This window comes from Ranitomeya imitator, chromosome 7 (genome assembly GCF_032444005.1).
Source record: "Ranitomeya imitator isolate aRanImi1 chromosome 7, aRanImi1.pri, whole genome shotgun sequence".
In the NCBI taxonomy this organism is placed as follows: domain Eukaryota; kingdom Metazoa; phylum Chordata; class Amphibia; order Anura; family Dendrobatidae; genus Ranitomeya; species Ranitomeya imitator.
The window spans coordinates 221,889,625-221,909,107 of record NC_091288.1 but is presented as its reverse complement, the minus strand read 5'-3'; the positions used below and the strand labels follow the sequence as shown (position 1 = coordinate 221,909,107).

The 19,483-nt window shown below is 43.5% G+C and overlaps 1 protein-coding gene across 4 annotated transcripts in view; it reads left to right on the top strand.

Annotated features, from left to right (window-relative positions):
- Positions 1 to 1,029: 1,029 nt before the first annotated feature.
- LOC138645670 (uncharacterized) overlaps positions 1,030 to 19,483 on the top strand; it is a 29,222-nt gene continuing 10,768 nt past the window's right edge. For 2 of the 4 annotated variants that reach the window (XM_069735125.1, XM_069735127.1), the window contains exons 1-11: positions 1,030 to 1,159; positions 2,489 to 2,563; positions 4,315 to 4,386; positions 12,721 to 12,762; positions 12,875 to 12,949; positions 15,582 to 15,623; positions 15,712 to 15,758; positions 16,991 to 17,216; positions 17,429 to 17,608; positions 17,714 to 17,730; positions 18,468 to 18,738. In XM_069735125.1, the coding sequence (XP_069591226.1) occupies positions 1,135 to 1,159; positions 2,489 to 2,563; positions 4,315 to 4,386; positions 12,721 to 12,762; positions 12,875 to 12,949; positions 15,582 to 15,623; positions 15,712 to 15,758; positions 16,991 to 17,216; positions 17,429 to 17,608; positions 17,714 to 17,730; positions 18,468 to 18,738 (1,072 nt within the window). In that variant the 5' untranslated portion in view covers positions 1,030 to 1,134. The remainder of the gene's footprint in view (positions 1,160 to 2,488; positions 2,564 to 4,314; positions 4,387 to 12,720; positions 12,763 to 12,874; positions 12,950 to 15,581; positions 15,624 to 15,711; positions 15,759 to 16,990; positions 17,217 to 17,428; positions 17,609 to 17,713; positions 17,731 to 18,467; positions 18,739 to 19,483) is intronic. The other 2 variants (XM_069735126.1, XM_069735128.1) reach the window with 2 other exon arrangements.

Here is a 19,483-nt window from a genome sequence, read left to right as displayed (position 1 = left end):
CAGGTACTAGAAACACTGGAGGCCACAGGCAAACAGGACACATGGAAGCAGGTATGGAGCAAGTACTAGAAGCACTGGAGGCCAAAGGCAGAAAGGACACATGGAAGCAGGTATGGAGCAGGTACTAGAAGCACTGGAGGCCACAGGCAGACAGGACACATGGAAGCAGGTATGGAGCAGGTACTAAAAGCACTGGAGGCTGCAGGCAGACAGGACACATGGAAGCAGGTATAAAGCAGGTACTAAAAGCACTGGAGGCTGCAGGCTGACAGGACACATGGAATCAGGTATGGAGCAGGTACTAGAAGCACTGGAGGCTGCAGGCAAACAGGACATATGGAAGCAGGTATGGAGCAGGAACTAGAAGCATTGGAGGCCACAGGCAGACAGGACACATGGAAGCAGGTATGGAGCAGGAACTAGAAGCACTGGAGGCCACAGGCAGACAGGACACATGGAAGCAGGTATGGAGCAGGTACTAGAAACACTGGAGGCTGCAGGCAGACAGGACACATGGAAGCAGGTATAAAGCAGGTACTAAAAGCACTGGAGGCTGCAGGCTGACAGGACACATGGAAGCAGGTATGGAGCAGGTACTAGAAGCACTGCAGCCAGACAGAGCACATGGAAGCAGGTATGGAGTAGGTACTAGAAGCAATGGAGGGTTCTGGCCCACAACTACAAATTGGGAATTTTTCACTTTTATTCTTGGAGCAGCTCTCCAGCTAATATCAAACCACAGAAAAGGAGTCATCCTCATGGGACTTATGGGTGCATGTCCCCCTCTAACACATACTTTATTACACTCCTGGATGAGTTATCACTTCACATCTGTTAATAATCTCTGCAAAGCATCATAATGTTCACGGGGAAGAATCCAGAGAAATACAAGGTTACAAGTGACAATATCTGAATGTATATAACTCTACACCCCTCCAGTTATCTGCACACACCAGGCTATATGGTGACATTACACAAGTATCTATACACACTGCAGGTATATAGAGGATGACACGGCCTCAGTCTCCTCCCGGCCGCACACTGTGACTGTGACTGTTGTGCAAGTTTCATCATTAGAAGCAAAACTGAAAGTAAAGACAGACGAGAAAAACAAACTGCGAAAAGCAGAGGACGATGGAAAGAAGAGAGACAAAAAGAGGTAAGATATCCCAAAACTATATAGAAAACTATCCTATAACTATATAGTGATCATAAATAACTATATATAGAGGGATCCTATAACAATAGAGATGGATCCTATAACTATATAGAGGGATCACATAACTATATAGAATGGGATCCTATAACAATATAGAGGGATCCTACAACTGTATAGAGAGGGATCCTATAAAAATAGAGGGGGATCCTATAACTATATAGAGAGGGATCATATAACTATATAGATAGGGATCTTATAACAATAGAGAGGGATCCTATAACTATATAGAGGGATCATATAACTATATAGAGAGGGATCCTATAACAATACAGAGGATCCTACAAATGTATAGAGAGGGATCCTATAACTTAATATAGAGTGATCCTATAACTAGAGAGGGATCCTATAACTATATAGAGAGTGATCATATAACTGTATAGAGAGGGATCCTATAACTATATAGAGAGGGATCATATAACTATATACTGTAGATAGGGATCCTTTAACAATAGAGAGGGATCCTATAACTGTATAGAGAGGGATCCTATAACAATAGAGAGGGATCCTAGAACTAGAGAGGGATCATATAACTATATAGAGGGATTATATAACTATATAGAGAGGGATCCTATAACAATAAAGAGTGATCCTACAACTGTATAGAGAGGGATCCTATAAAAATAGAGAGGGATCCTATAACTATATAGAGAGAGATCATATAACTATATACTGTAGATAGGGATCCTTTAACAATAGAGAGGGATCCTATAACTGTATAGAGAGGGATCCCATAACAATAGAGAGGGATCCTATAACTATATAGAGGGATCATATAGCTATACAGAGAGGGATCCTATAACAATAGAGAGGATCCTACAACTGTATAGAGAGGGATCCTATAACTTAATATAGAGTGATCCTATAACTATATAGAGAGGGATCCTATAACAATAGAGAGGGATCCTATAACAATAGAGAGGGATCCTATAACTGTATAGAGAGGGATCCTATAACAATAGAGAGGGATCCTATAACTACATAGAGAGGGATCCTGTAACTGTATATAGAGGGATCCTATAACAATAGAGAGGGATCCTATAACTGTATAGAGAGGGATCCTATAACTATACAGAGGGATCCTATAACTATATAGAGTGGGATCCTATAACTATATAGAGAGATCCTGTATCTAGAGATAGTTGAGATTGCAGATTGCTCCTCTGATATTTGATGCTTTGGACTTTTTTGGCTTCGGATTTATGAACTTCAGAGCAGAAATCTCGTCGCCCAGATAATTCTCAGCAGCTCAACTCCATCTTTTATGTCTAGGTTGGGGTGAAGGATCTGAGATGATAAATTCGGAGAGTGAAGAAAAATCATCAGCAAAACATCCAAAACTCTCAGGTAAGACATGGGCTACATACGTGAGACACAGAAGATCGCTAAGGGTGAAGGTTCTCCTGGTGGAGAGCGGGAAGCTGCCGTCTTGCCATAGGACTTAGGATGAAAGCCAAACCAGAAGCTCCATTTGCAGACATGTTTCATGGTGTTTGCCCCTCATCAGTGCACAGCACTGTCCAAAAGCAGAAATGTTCCTCCTTAGATCCCTATCAGAAGCCTCTCATCCAGTCCTCTTGCTTTGCGCTGAGGAGGGACAAACACCCGAAACATATCTTCAGAACTGGAGTATTTGGTTTGGCTTCTTATTCTAAGCCACGTGACAAGACTCGTTAAATGGTCAATACTGACTTTTGGGAGAACTATATCCAATAGATGACGCTAGATCTCTAGAGCTATTAACCTCACACAGAATGGAGGAATGACCGAATCGCAGGGGATTGATGCTTCTTTAGGAGGAGCATAGTGACCGTGCCCGTCCTTGTCTTCTCAACCCCCAGATGTTACTCGCTGTGTGTCACCCACATGTTCACATTGCATCCACATTTCTTACTGGTTCTCAGCATGATGGAAAATGTAACCATCAGAAGAGACGGCCTCCTATTGGTCCTTGGTCCAGGTCTAATGGTCACCGTCTCATTGTAGGTGCCTGTCATGGAGGACGGGAAGATTATGGTATTCTTACATTATCAGTAGAGATTAAGGCATCTTTTAAAATGTGAGTTTGTAATCTTTGACAAATTGTTCCCCCAAACTTGATTTACTGTGAATCGAGGAAGCTGCGATTGCCCTGGAAAGACAAGTGTAACACTCTGAGGTCTCCTAGGACTGTATACAACCCCTTTAAAGCTTGCAAAAATATATATGACTATAGATAAAGGGACAGCAGCTGTTTATCACTGCTGTGCTATCACACGCCATCTGTACAGTTTCTTCAATGTTTTATGACTTTCTACCTTACTGCCGAGGTTTGAGCTGTAATGTCCATTCACTATCCAGAGTCACCATAAAAATGGCAGCTGCATTCCCAGCTTTGGCTTTTCTACAGGCTCTGACAGTCTTTCCTGACTTGCTGCACTATACCATGTGACAGCTGCAAGGCATTATGGGGAAGCTCATGTGGTCTCACCTGGGGTCATTTAATTCTTTTCTATGTATTGTGTAAGATAGCACGGGGCATTTGTAGCGATTCACACTAATTGGATCACAAATTGTTTGACTTTTCTGGGTCTGGAGAATATTCAAAATTTAGACTTGAATAAAATTTTCATTGAATCGATTAAGTCTCCTCTAATTATCAGTAATTTGGGGTATAGTGACTCTTCTGTGGGAATGGAGCAGATGCCTTGGCTTTCACCACCCAAACCCATCAATGGCTCCTCGGGGACACATCACCAGATCTATCATGTAACGGGAGAAGCAAACTTATACCGTGTCCCCGATCTCCCAGTCGTCTAGGCATCAAAATTTGGTTCTCACCAAGTTGCTCAAATCCTTACATTTGCCCAACTCTCCTCAACTCCAATAAAGTCCTAATCTCCTCTCACCCAAACCAACGGGCACCATTGTCACCGGATAATCAGCATCGTTCACTTCACCAGTCAGCGGTTTTATTGTTATGGCTGATGGTTTATATACACATTGCTTTGTGACGGTTGTTTTGTGGAACCCTAAACCTCCAAAATGTGAAAGGCCAGGATTATTCTTAGGTTTGACCGGTGATATCAGGCTTTCTGATTTTCTTCTTTTGTTTGTAGAACGTGGGATGGTGAAAATAGATGAAGACGATGATTTTGAAGATCTGACTCCAGAATGTTCTGAACGACCAGGTAGGAGATTTTTCACTTGGGATCCTGAGAGCGATGGTAACAGATCACACAGAGCCGTGGTAGGAAGCTTCCACCCGGGGGAGGGAAACCTACGTCTATTCATACAAGAGATATGGGGGATGCGCTTGGGACCACTCAGACTTTGATGTTACAGACAGTCGTTTCCTGATAGGTCATCTGCTCATTGTTTGGGGTCTGTGCCCTGTGACCCCCACAGATTGACTAAACAAAGGAGCTGACACTCCATACACATCTCTTCTTCTGACTGTTGTATCAGTGAAAAGTGTGGACCCTTGAGACATCTTTTCATGGAATTGTGTTCTGGGCACTTCAGTTCTATGTTATGAAGAGTGGCCTCCACCATGAAGGGCATTTCTAGCAGATGGCGGCCTCTCAGCTCTGTTTGGGGTGTTGCGCTGTTTTGTAAGGGGTGGGAAGGGGGTCATTATGCGCTAGACATGTTCCTGCTTGCTGGTTCCTCATGTGAAGAGTTGAATATGAAGAGGTGAAGTCTTCTGCCGCCATCATTTGTTATTTTTTTACTCACTGCTCTTGCAGACAGCAGAATTTTTGGTCTGAGTATGACACGACAAAACCTCAGATTGCACTCGGACCAATGTCAGTCTATGCGGCCGTGCAAATATCCAAATATTTCCTTAGACAAAGTCTGCCCGAAGGAAAAGTCGCTGAGTTTATATTCGTACATCGGATTGCACTCAGTCGTGCAATTCAACCAGTCCATGGAAAAAAAGCATCCATTCTTCACGCACTGATAGAATTGAGACGATGGAGACAGTTTTTTTTTTACAATTTCTCATCTGAAAAAATTGGATCCCACTGTGCTCAACTCTGATGAGGGTCTGATCAAAGTGTGATTATGAAACCAAAACGAAAAAGAATCATTTTTACAAAGTAAGCAGCGTATATTAATACAATCATAATACCTTTATTAGCTACAAGTAGGTATGTGGCGGCACAGAAGACGCTCACACAAATACATTAATGCATTCTAAAAAGTGTAATCTAAGGCAGCATGTACATATTGCATAAAGTACAAACAGTGTATACAAACATGATGTCAACATACACAACCTTCATTAAAGTACTATAGTACAAGAAATTCAAACCCCTACTGATAGGGCTGTAGTGCAAGACCAATATGTGTATCCACACCAGCAATGTATGTAAATTGGGCGCCCATAAAACATACAATGAAATGTGCTTAAGTATAGAAAAGCTGCATGTCCCAATGGGTTAGGTAGAGATAACTGTCATAAATATGTATAAATCCATGTATACCACAATGGAAAAGGAAACAGGCATTTTTGAATATTACATACCAATAGTGATGTAGTGCTGCTGGTGTGATGACAACCCTGACGCGCGTTTCGGAGCAAGCCTTCATCAAGGCACTGTTCAGACATCATCATCATTGCCCCCATTGGGCCTGTCAATCTACGTTCTTCATCAGTACTGTAGAGACACAGGGTATGTAGGTCATCTCTTATCCGCTGGCCCAGATGTCTTTAGGAAGACTGCATAGATCAGGCAGGACTCATACCACCGAACGCCCGCTCTCTTCCCGTGGGCAGAACACTACTCAGATAACAATGGGTGAGGGTAAAACAGGGTGGCAATAATTTATTGAACCACCAACACACAATAGCATAAAGAACAGTCTCAGCAAATACCCAAGATGGTGCAAATTACAGAGTTTCACCCTTCTGCTGACTTGCTGGGATTAGAGCTGCTTCCAGTGCCGAATACCCCCACCCGTGGCTCCCCCAGAGAGGAGTTAATGACAAGCATAGGAAGCTAACTGAGAGCAGTGAGGTATGTGGCCAGGTGACCTGATTGTCCCAACCTGGATTCTTCAAGGCATCTCTGGGGTTTCAGTGATGATCAATGAAGAAATCTTGTGTTCTTCCAGCCGGGGCCGTGGTCCCCTAAGCTGACTTCCTGGTGAGTCTTTTAGAACAGGGGAAAAGGTATCCTTGTATAGTTCACAACTGTCCTTTAACCAGCATCCAGAGGTCAAGAGAAAGATGTGATGAGGTTAACTTGCATTGTTTGATTATGTAATCTATTTCCATAGTCTTCCACTCCTGTCTTGCAAGTCAGCAAACTAGCTGGCCTGGACAATGTGTAATCAACATACCAGCAAACATCATTGTTCAATGACCTTTTATCATTGTCTTGCAACTATAGTAGACAATAAGTTGTAGAAGCTGATGCAAAACCTTAGCCATTCATCCATTCAGTAATATCAATTTAGCCTACCAGAAGAGTCAATACTCCAGACAACAGTTTATGATTCTGGGCCTACTGAATTTATCTCTGGCATAATTAAGAAGAAGTGCTGTGTCGTCACATGTACATCTTATGCGTTTGATACTGCTCCAATCAAGATTTTCAGAACTCAAAGGTTTTAGAGCATGTTTCATATCTGTCTCTAACATAAACTGTCCGTCTAGAGGCCTCGTGTTGTGAATTCTGTGGCTGAATTCACTCCTGTGGTCACAAGGGGTACTGCAGCTTCTGAGCTTCCTCCCTCAGGTGTTCCGGGGAGCTCGTTAGCTGCTTCATTATTTAACTCCACATGATTCTGTTTTCCTTGCTCCTGATCAATGTTCCAGTTTGGATCTGAGCTTCTGGATCTTTCCTGTGACCTGCTGCTCTGCTTGGATAAGTGCATTTTTGCTTTTTGTTGCTTAATTTTCTGTCCAGCTTGTCTTTTGTTTTGCTGGTAGCTCTGAGACGCAAAGGGTGTACCACCGTGCCGTTAGTCGGCACGGTGGGTCTTTTTGCCCCCTTTGCGTGGTTTTTGATTTAGGGTTTTTTGTAGACTGCAAAGTTCTCTTTACTATCTTCGCTCTGTTTAGAATATCGGGCCTCACTTTGCTGAATCTATTTCATCCCTACGTTTGTCTTTTCATCTCACTCACAGTCATTACATGTGGGGGGCTGCCTTTTCCTTTGGGGTATTTCTCTGAGGCAAGTCAGGCTTGTTTTTCTATCTTCAGGCTAGTCAGCTTCTCAGGCGGTGCCGAGTTGCATAGGTAGTATTTGAGGCGCAATCCACTGCCACCTTTAGTTGTGTTTAGGATAGGTTCAGGGATTGTGGTCTACAGAGATTCCACGTCTCAGAGCTCGTTCTTATATTTTTGGGTTACTGTCAGATCACTATATGTGCTCTGATCGCTGGTACACTGTTGGTCCTCTGTGTCACTGGATTGCGTTCATAACAGTATCAGGAGCCAATACTAATGATTCTCAATAGAGGGAAAAAAAAAGAAGTTCTGACATCATTTTTTTTTTTTTTTTTTTTCTATCAGCTCTGTGTTCAGTCCTTTTTTTTTTTTTTTTTCCCCTAGACATTTGGGTAATTCTGGACACAGGTTTGGACATGGATTTTCAGGGTCTGTGCTCTTCAATGGATAATCTTGTTATAAATGTACAAAAGATTCAAGATACTATTGATCAGAAATCTATGTTAGAGCCAAGAATTCCGATTCCTGATTTGTTTTTTGGTGATAGAGCTAAGTTTCTGAACTTCAAAAATAATTGTAAGCTATTTCTGGCCTTGAAACCTCATTCTTCTGGTAATCCTGTTCAACAAGTTTTGATAATTATTTCTTTTTTGCGCGGCGACCCGCAGGACTGGGCATTCTCTCTTGCACCAGGAGATTCTGCACTGAGTAGCGTCGATGCATTTTTTCTGGCGCTCGGATTGCTGTACGATGAGCCTAATTCAGTGGATCAGGCTGAGAAAAATTTGCTGGCTTTGTGCCAGGGTCAGGATGAGATAGAACTATATTGTCAGAAATTTAGAAAGTGGTCAGTACTCACTCAGTGGAATGAATCTGCGCTGGCAGCTTTGTTCAGAAAGGGTCTCTCTGAGGCTCTTAAGGATGTCATGGTGGGTTTTCCTATGCCTGCTGGTTTGAATGAGTCTATGTCTTTGGCCATTCAGATCGGTCGACGCTTGCGCGAGCGTAAATCTGTGCACCATTTGGCGGTATTGCCTAAGATTAAACCTGAGCCTATGCAGTGCGATAGGACTATGACCAGAGTTGAACGGCAGGAATACAGACGTCTGAATGGTCTGTGTTTCTACTGTGGTGATTCCACTCATGCTATTTCTGAGTGTCCTAAGCGCACTAAGCGGTCCGCTAGGTCTGCCGTCATTGGTACTGTACAGTCCAAATTCCTTCTGTCCGTTACCTTGATTTGCGCTTTGTCATCATATTCTGTCATAGCATTTGTGGATTCAGGCGCTGCCCTGAATCTGATGGATTTGGATTATGCTAAACGTTGTGGGTTTTTCTTGGAGCCTTTGCGGTGTCCTATTCCATTGAGAGGAATTGATGCTACACCTTTGGCCAAGAATAAACCTCAGTACTGGGCCCAGCTGACCATGTGTATGGCTCCTGCACATCAGGAAGTTATTCGCTTTCTGGTGTTGCATAATCTGCATGATGTGGTCGTGTTGGGGTTGCCATGGCTACAAACCCATAATCCAGTATTGGATTGGAATTCCATGTCGGTATCCAGCTGGGGTTGTCAGGGGGTACATGGTGATGTTCCATTTGTGTCAATTTCATCATCCATCCCTTCTGAGGTCCCAGAGTTCTTGTCTGATTATCAGGATGTATTTAAAGAGCCCAAGTCCGATGCCCTACCTCCGCATAGGGATTGTGATTGTGCTATCAATTTGATTCCTGGAAGTAAATTCCCTAAAGGTCGATTATTTAATTTATCCGTGCCTGAACACGCCGCTATGCGCAGTTATGTGAAGGAATCCCTGGAGAAGGGGCATATTCGCCCATCGTCATCACCAATGGGAGCAGGGTTCTTCTTTGTAGCCAAGAAGGATGGTTCGCTGAGACCGTGTATTGATTACCGCCTTCTTAATCAGATCACTGTTAAATTTCAGTATCCCTTGCCATTGTTATCTGACTTGTTTGCTCGGATTAAGGGGGCTAGTTGGTTCACTAAGATAGATCTTCGTGGTGCGTATAATCTGGTGAGAATCAGGCAAGGAGATGAATGGAAAACTGCATTTAATACGCCCGAGGGTCATTTTGAGTATCTAGTGATGCCGTTCGGACTTGCCAATGCTCCATCTGTGTTTCAGTCTTTTATGCATGACATCTTCCGTGAGTATCTGGATAAATTCCTGATTGTTTACTTGGATGACATTTTGATCTTCTCGGATGATTGGGAGTCTCATGTGAAGCAGGTCAGAACGGTTTTTCAGGTCCTGCGTGATAATTCCTTGTTTGTGAAGGGATCAAAGTGTCTCTTTGGTGTGCAGAAAGTTTCATTTTTGGGGTTCATCTTTTCCCCTTCTACTATCGAGATGGATCCGGTTAAGGTCCAGGCCATCCATGATTGGACTCAGCCGACATCTCTGAAAAGTCTGCAAAAGTTCCTGGGCTTTGCTAATTTTTATCGTCGCTTCATCGGTAATTTTTCTAGCATTGCCAAACCATTGACCGATTTGACCAAGAAGGGTGCTGATTTGGTTAATTGGTCTTCTGCTGCTGTGGAAGCTTTTCAGGAGTTGAAGCGTCGTTTTTGTTCTACCCCTGTGTTGTGTCAGCCAGATGTTTCTCTTCCGTTCCAGGTCGAGGTTGATGCTTCTGAGATTGGAGCAGGGGCGGTCTTGTCACAGAGAGGTGCTGGTTGCTCTGTGATGAGGCCGTGTGCTTTCTTTTCCAGGAAATTTTCGCCCGCTGAGCGTAATTATGATGTGGGCAACCGAGAGTTGCTGGCCATGAAGTGGGCATTCGAGGAATGGCGTCATTGGCTTGAAGGAGCTAAGCATCGCGTGGTGGTATTGACAGATCATAAGAACTTGACTTATCTCGAGTCTGCCAAGCGCTTGAATCCTAGACAGGCCCGTTGGTCGTTATTTTTTGCCCGCTTCGACTTTGTGATTTCGTACCTTCCGGGCTCTAAGAATGTGAAGGCGGATGCTCTGTCTAGGAGTTTTGTGCCCGACTCCCCGGGGGGTATCTGAGCCGGCAGGTATCCTCAAGGAAGGAGTAATTGTGTCTGCTATCTCCCCTGATTTGCGGAGGGTGCTACAGAAGTTTCAGGCTAATAAACCTGATCGTTGTCCAGCGGAGAAACTGTTCGTCCCTGATAGGTGGACTAATAAAGTTATCTCTGAACTTCATTGTTCGGTGTTGGCTGGTCATCCTGGAATCTTTGGTACCAGAGAGTTAGTGGCTAGATCCTTCTGGTGGCCATCTCTGTCACGGGATGTACGTGCTTTTGTGCAGTCCTGTGGGACTTGTGCTAGGGCTAAGCCCTGCTGTTCTCGTGCCAGTGGGTTGCTTTTGCCCTTGCCGGTCCCAAAGAGGCCTTGGACACATATTTCGATGGATTTCATTTCTGACCTTCCCGTTTCTCAGAAGATGTCAGTCATTTGGGTGGTCTGTGATCGCTTTTCTAAAATGGTCCATCTGGTGCCCTTGGTTAAATTGCCTTCCTCCTCTGATTTGGTGCCTTTGTTCTTCCAGCATGTGGTTCGTTTGCATGGCATTCCTGAGAATATTGTTTCTGACAGAGGTTCCCAGTTTGTTTCGAGGTTTTGGCGAGCCTTTTGTGGTAGGATGGGTATTGACCTATCTTTTTCCTCGGCTTTCCATCCTCAGACTAATGGCCAGACCGAACGAACCAATCAGACCTTGGAAACATATCTGAGATGTTTTGTTTCTGCAGACCAGGATGATTGGGTGTCCTTTTTGCCATTGGCTGAGTTCGCCCTTAATAATCGGGCCAGCTCGGCTACCTTGGTTTCTCCATTTTTTTGCAATTCTGGGTTCCATCCTCGTTTCTCGTCAGGACAGGTTGAGTCTTCGGACTGTCCTGGTGTGGATTCTGTGGTGGACAGGTTACAGCAGATCTGGACTCAGGTAGTGGACAATTTGACCTTGTCCCAGGAGAAGGCTCAACTTTTCGCTAATCGTAGACGCCGTGTGGGTCCCCGACTTCATGTTGGGGATCTGGTTTGGTTATCTTCTCGTCATATTCCTATGAAGGTTTCCTCTCCTAAGTTTAAGCCTCGTTTTATTGGTCCGTATAGGATTTCTAAGGTTCTCAATCCTGTGTCTTTTCGTCTGACCCTCCCAGACTCCTTTTCTATACATAATGTATTCCATAGGTCGTTGTTGCGGAGATACGTGGCACCTATGGTTCCATCTGTTGAGCCTCCTGCCCCGGTTTTGGTGGAGGGGGAATTGGAGTATATTGTGGAGAAGATTTTGGATTCTCGTGTTTCTAGACGGAAACTCCAGTATCTGGTTAAATGGAAGGGTTATGCTCAGGAAGATAATTCCTGGGTTTTTGCCTCCGATGTCCATGCTCCCGATCTTGTTCGTGCCTTTCATGTGGCTCATCCTGGTCGGCCTGGGGGCTCTGGTGAGGGTTCGGTGACCCCTCCTCAAGGGGGGGGTACTGTTGTGAATTCTGTGGCTGAATTCACTCCTGTGGTCACAAGGGGTACTGCAGCTTCTGAGCTTCCTCCCTCAGGTGTTCCGGGGAGCTCGTTAGCTGCTTCATTATTTAACTCCACATGATTCTGTTTTCCTTGCTCCTGATCAATGTTCCAGTTTGGATCTGAGCTTCTGGATCTTTCCTGTGGACTTCTGCCCTGCTTGGATAAGTGCATTTTTGCTTTTTGTTGCTTAATTTTCTGTCCAGCTTGTCTTTTGTTTTGCTGGTAGCTCTGAGACGCAAAGGGTGTACCACCGTGTCGTTAGTCGGCACGGTGGGTCTTTTTGCCCCCTTTGCGTGGTTTTTGATTTAGGGTTTTTTGTAGACTGCAAAGTTCTCTTTACTATCTTCGCTCTGTTTAGAATATCGGGCCTCACTTTGCTGAATCTATTTCATCCCTACGTTTGTCTTTTCATCTCACTCACAGTCATTACATGTGGGGGGCTGCCTTTTCCTTTGGGGTATTTCTCTGAGGCAAGTCAGGCTTGTTTTTCTATCTTCAGGCTAGTCAGCTTCTCAGGCGGTGCCGAGTTGCATAGGTAGTATTTGAGGCGCAATCCACAGCTGCCTTTAGTTGTGTTTAGGATAGGTTCAGGGATTGTGGTCTACAGAGATTCCACGTCTCAGAGCTCGTTCTTATATTTTTGGGTTACTGTCAGATCACTATATGTGCTCTGATCGCTGGTACACTGTTGGTCCTCTGTGTCACTGGATTGCGTTCATAACAGCCTCGTACCCTTCTACGATACACTAAGAAAAGACAGAGTAGAACAATCACTTGTGTATATTTGTATAAGATTTATCAGATAATATATTTCTATATTATAGAAACCGTTGTAGAAAATGTTATAGAAGATCCTCCGCTGCCAGGTAAAATATCTATAGATAAATAAAATAATTAATATACTGATTTTACAACTATAAAAGCAGAATTAGCCCAGAAACTTCTAGGAGCTGACATCTATTTTCTTTTATATCTTAGTTTCAGATGAAGGATCTGAGATGATGAATCTGAAGAATGAAGAAGAAACATCCGCAAATCAACCAAAACCTGAAGGTGGGAAATCAGCTACTTATGTGTTCCAGATGTAGCCATTCTTAATAGGACAAGGATTTCACTTTGATGACTTAAAAGGTTGTCCAGTACGAGAGATGGGCGGACACCTGGATGTTCGGGTTCGGCCGAACAGTTACAAAAAGTTCAGATTCGGGTACCAGATCAGAACCCGAATCCAAACCCGGACCCCATTCACTTGAATGGGGAACCCGAACATCCAGTGTTTGCCATGCTGTCATGTGATTGGCGGTGAAATCATCCTCGGCGGTCAGAGAGCCTCAGTTCCCATGCGGTCAAAAGACAGCGGGAACACTCAGCTGTGATCGGAGGTATACAGTTTACCTCCAGTCACCTGCAGTCACTGGTATCAGCTGATGGGACAACTGCTCCCATCATCCGACACCTGCTGCTGCTAATAACAGTTAGAGCAGGAGCGGCGAGTATTTATCAGCTGGCGTCTGCACTATAAATAAATATTTTTTTTTTTTAAATGGCGTGGGGTCCCCTGTATTTTTGATAATCAGCCAGTCAAAACTCACAGCTGGAGGCTGCAATCCTCAGCTGTCAGCTTCAACAAGGTTGGTTATCAAGAATAGTGGGGTCCCCATGCTGTTTTTTTTCAATTGCTAAAAGCGGTAGTAGTGGCAAGTGGGGTTTATATTTGTGGGGTTGATGTCACCTTTGTATTGTCAGGTGACATTAAGCCCACGGATTACTAGTGGAGTGGCGTCCATATGAAACTTCTCCATTACTAATCCTATAGTTGCATGGTAAATAAAGACACAGGCAGAATAAAGTCGTTTATTAGAGATAAGACTAAACACAGTTTAACTTTTTTGCTTTCCCTGCCGGGCTGAACTGACATGACTTTGGTGAGATCCCTGCTAGCACCGTGAGAAAAACTCAGATTGAGGGTTATGGAAGTCCATGGCATCTTATAGTTGTCTTTCTCACAGCCTATGAAACACACTCACATACTGCACTGCGCTCCTCTGCGATCACGTACTGTGTTGCTCTTTCCCCCACGCTTTCATACTGCACTGTTCTCTCCACTGCGCTCTCTTCTTCCCCCAGCAGGATATATGCTTCCTCTTCCTCCTTCATGGAGCTGAAATCCGGAAAGAGATCGGAAAGTCTCCTGAAGTGAGTGTCCCTCACTGCTGAGTATTTGGAGCAGTGTAGCAGGAAGTGGGTTTCGTCCTCTATGGCCTCCTGGTCACAGTGTTGGCACAGTCTTTCCTCCCTGGGCTTGTAGCTCTGCCTGTGTCGGCCACATTCGATGGCCAGACTGTGGGCGCTGAGTCTATATCGGCTCAGGATCTGGCGGTCTCTGGGGTCCGTGAGTTTCTCCAGATATGGGGCCAGTCTGTAGTCTCTCTGTAGGCTCCGGTACATGGTCAGTTTCTGTGAGCTGATGATCTCGTTCCTCCAGTCACTGACATACCTCTCCTGCCCCTCCTCTACCATCTTCCTGATTGTGACTTTTGTCAGGTTGTTTTGGTTGATGGTTCGGTCAGGTTGGGATTGAGTGAGCTGTTCTAGGGGTCCTGGATTGTGGGGACCACCTATATGTAGCATGGCTTTATGGTGATGGGAGCTTGTGTTGCTACTCTGTAGGTGATCCTGGAAGGATAGCACCCTCTTCAGGACTGCTAGGTGCAGTGGGAATCTGCCCAGCTCGGCAGGCAATGTTGGTGGTGCTCTGATGGACCTGGAGAAGGTGTTTACAGAATTCCAGGGGGAATATTTCTGTTAGACTGGAATCCCACATTGACCTGTCTGGGGATGTGTGAGGGCCCCAGACTTCACTGCTGTACAGGAGGATTGGGGTGATTATGGCATCGAAGATTTTTAGCCAGACCATCACTGGTAGCTTAGGATGGTAGAGTTTCCTATGGATGGTATAGAAGGTTTTGCAGGCCTTGTCTTTCAGGGTCTCTATGGCTTGTTTGAAGCTTCCTGACTGGTGAGTTTTCAGGCCCAGGTAGGTATATTTGTCCGTTCCTGTAAATGTACAGTTGTTTAGCACAAATGGAGAGTGCTGGTCCCATCTTGGCTTTCTCTTCTGTAACACCATGATATTGGTTTTGGGGGGTTGATTGGTAGTGGCCATGTGGAGTTGAATTTCTCCAAGATTTTCAGGTTGCCTCTGTTGTTAATGGCAATAGTAGGTCATCTGCTTACAGGAAGAATTTCACCTGGGCATCATACAGTGTGAGACTTGATGCCTCGGAGGATTCCAGAACAGTGGCCAGCTCATTGATGTAAATATTGAAGAGCGTTGGACTAAGCCTGCAGCTCTATCTGACTCCGCGGCTCTGCTGGAAATCAGCCGTTCTCCTGCTGTTCACACTCATGCTGCCGCGGTTCTCAGTGACATTTATCTATCTGAGAACTAGAAAAATCATCAACGAAAAAGCTCAAACTTATAGATAGTAAATTAGTTTATTATGTTATGTAGAAGTGAGGAACCATAGGAGGAGCACACTAATAATACCCCTGCCCCCCACCTATAGAGCCCCCTGATGTAACCAGCTGTGTCCCTGACATGTTACCATTGTAATTTTATTACGGGGGGATTATATGATGAGAGGGACCATGATCAGTAACTGTATTTTATGATCTTTTCTAGGATTTAATGAAGACTTTGATCTTGTCGACCCCACAATATCAGGTGAGTGCTTACTGTATATAGATCTGTCCTGATCGATTAACCCTTTGTGCAGTGTCGATCATGTTCTTCACTTTTCTCTATTTTTCAGATAATTGGAAATATGTAAATTGGCATAAATGTGTTTCGTCTTTGTGGGTAAGGTCTATTATTTATTATTTTTTAGGTTGGTGGGTGCTGTGTGGAGTTTAGGGATGTTACTACTTGAGATCCATCATTGTAATTTCCTTTTTACAGCATCACACACTTGCAAGATGTCATATGATGAACTTGTGCCCGTCTCATCACGTCCTTTACATATACTCGCCCTTATGACGTATGGATGATGTTTTTCCACATTGTCTAGTATTTTGTTTTTACACTGGACACAATGTTGCTCCTGTCACCTCTATAGCAGTATTTCACATGAGCCTGCCAGTGGACTATTTTCAGCATTCTTTGATGAATTAATTTTTTTTTAGTATTAGAAGAAAGATATTTAACCAGAAGGATCAGGAGTGTAGATAGAGGGGGTGCAGCGATTGTCCCTCAGCCAGGTGCTTGTGTTTTAGAGGCCAAAGGTCTCTGTATCACATACGATGGCCAAATATTATAATGGATAATGGATTGAGGATAACATTTAATAGTTCTGTTACTTTTGTTCTTTAAACCGCACTCCAAAGTCATATATTACCAGAATCAGTCTTCCAGTCGGCCTGTATATAAAAAACGATCAATAGTGGCAGCGAGTAGTTTTGTGGGTTATCATGGAGCTAGCAGTGACTGTGTCAGGGGGATATACACAAATCCCATGTGTGGGAATCAGAGGTGTATATACCCTATGCTCACTATTATTTTCCCCATAACCGGCCTTATTGGAAACAGCTGGTAATTGTGTAATTGTCCGGACAATAGGGGGAGGAGAGGGCTGTTCATGAAACAAAAATAACAGTGTTGGTGGATCAGTTACGTCCCCCCAGGCTATGATATTTGACAATTGGTGGCAGCAGTGGGACTCTGCGTGGTCTCTCTGGCGTCATCTCTTGAAAATTGGTGGCAGTGGTGGAATCTGTGTGACCCCTTCAGTGTCATCTCTTACCACTCATGATGCAGTACCAATGAAGTTTATGTCCTGATATGTTAATGGGAACATCCAATTCTGAGTAATGCTTCCTGTACTGGTGGTGCGTGAAGGAGGCTGGCTGACAGCTAAACCAGCCCCTTTGTCTAATTGGTCATCCATAGAGACAGTGGAGGCTACTGTCTTAGATATTCTCTTCACACGGAGACATGTTGAAACATTTTCTTCTTTACATCAATACCCAGTATTGATAAATGAAATATCCTCGCCCACTTTCCGTTCTGATGCTGTTACTTCTTACGAGTTGCAGGTTGTCACTAAGTCTCCGTACTCGTGTGACTGGATTAAGGACGCGCTGAAATCAGAAATCTTCAATGAGTATAAAAGTGATGAAAAGATTGAAATTTTTAAAATTGATGGAGATTGGAAATTCAGGAAAAGCGTCTCCTCCTGCTCTTGTGTCGTGTTCTGTTTTGAAAGTGACCAATGGGATTCAGAGTCATCGCGAGAAGTGGAGGAGTTGTCTTTTTATTACGGTAAATTAGCTTTGTGTCTAGTTTTGTATATCACAAGTATGACTGAAGCACTTGACACAGACTAGACATCCAGGGTAATGTGACCAGGCCGTTTCAGAAGTTGCTGTATCTGTATCAGAATAATGTGCTCCTATAATGTAAGACATTTCCATTTAGACTTGCGGCTTAGATTGAGTCTTTCTGAGTATTACTTTTTTCTCTTTGACTTTAAGGCCTGAAAAATGTTATAATTTTGCTGAGTGAAAAGACTCCAGACAATTGTCCTCCTCGACAAATCAACGGTCAACACAATTTTCCGGTTCTAAAGTTCTCAAAACAACAAATCGCCTGGTATAAAGACAATCTCAAGCTTTACAACACGAAGATGGAGAAAATGAAGACAATTTTAAAAGGTACCATGAGTCTAAGTCTAAAATACTTCCACAGAATAAGATTAGAGGTTGAGGTGTCACTCAACGCACATAGTGAATTTCAGCTTTTCTGCACTTTTGTTCCAGGTTCGGCTTCCTGGACGGTAAGAGACGACTCCTAATGCTGCTACATGGACAAACATGAGAAAAGTGATGGGGATTAGATGAGATGTCTACAAGAGGAGAAGAGAGAATGTCTACAGCTCCATAGACAATATTCTAAGTGTTGTCAGATGTCTCGATGTTAAGGAATACCTCCACCCAAATTATTAGGATGGTTGTGCATTTAATTAGAAAAATTGAATTGGAATTCAAAATTGGGAAAGTTCATCTCGTTTTGAAATTCTAAGATTGACATAAAAGTTCACAATGTTTTCACATGAATAGAGAAGAGCAAATGTTTTTACATCCGAATTCACCAACTTCACCAAATATTTCCAACAATTCATTTTGTGGCACAAGTATAGTGACGAAAAGCCTCCAATTGCCCTGAGAAGACATGTACAACATTCTGAGGTCTTCTAGGACTACATCCCACACATCTTAAGCTTTTTAGTGCAAATAGAGCCTTAGTAATGTCAAATTGACTTACACATATTTGACAATGGGTACACATTCTTCACAGCTGGTATACAGCTGACAATATTGGATGTGATTCTATAAGTGATGCACACATTAGGCACATTTAGAGCAGGATTTCAAGAAATAAGATTTCTCAATTGGCAAATTCTTACTTTAGAAAAAAAAGATAAATCTCATGGGTGATCATAAAGGATCTCAAGTTGACGTTTTTTATATCTCTCTTGTTTTACTCTTTTCTCTATGGTCTTTCTGATTTTACCAGGGCCATAAGGTTGGAATCTTTTCAAGATCTTCAGAAAGTGAATATGAATGGCTGAAGATGGAGCTGGAATCTGACTATTTCCGAGGTTCTGTAGAAAACGTCCAGTCTTATTATATTTCCAACAGGGGCTTCCAACAGTTCATGACTAACGTCTCTAATTGTACCTTTGGAATCTTGTATCACACCAAAAACCGAGGGAGGATCAATATCACGGATGTCACTGATTCTCTGTATGACGATGAGCTGGACTACATGTCCTCCATGATGAGTAAGTGGCAATGGCACAGACTTTTTACAGGGTCTTGTAGGACTTGTCCAACCCAAAAAATGATGCATACATTTGGGAAAAACATTAAGATGATAATATTGTTCCATTAGTGCAGGTTCTTCAATCCCCTCTGGTCACAGGCTTGCTCTGGTGCTCAACATATAAGAACGTTTCCTGTGTCGGCAGGTGGCCATTGCCTTGTGTGTTGACGTTGGTTGGTTGCTCATTTCCATCGCTTAGTCACCGACTCTTCTCGGTCAATACTTTTGTTGTGACAGAGGAGTCTGTCTTCGCTATAGCAATGAGCAGTAAGCCGGCTCCCTTCACACACAAACCTGACGATGTGCCAAAACACAAAGAACTCTCCTGTATGGAACGCAAGTTGGGAGCAGAGCGGCCGTCCTGAGGCCAGAGTGGATCGGCCACCAAACATAATCAAAGTATTGAAGTAAGTTGTTTCTAAACTTTGTTTTATTTATTTTTCATTACACAACCACCTTAAAGGGTCTGTAGTGTTTCTTGTTTCAGGCTTCATTAGATACTTGGTTCTCCACTGATTTATGTGGTATTTTTGGTTTTGGTTATTTAGTGTCTTAACGTATTGGTCTTAGATTGGGATTTGGTTCCTCGGTGTTTCGGTCTTCGGGGTGAAGATCACATCTGCAGTACAAATCTTCTCAGATGAAAATGTACAAATATGAATCAATTGTTACCATTCAATGAGGCATATTATGCTGAATCGTCT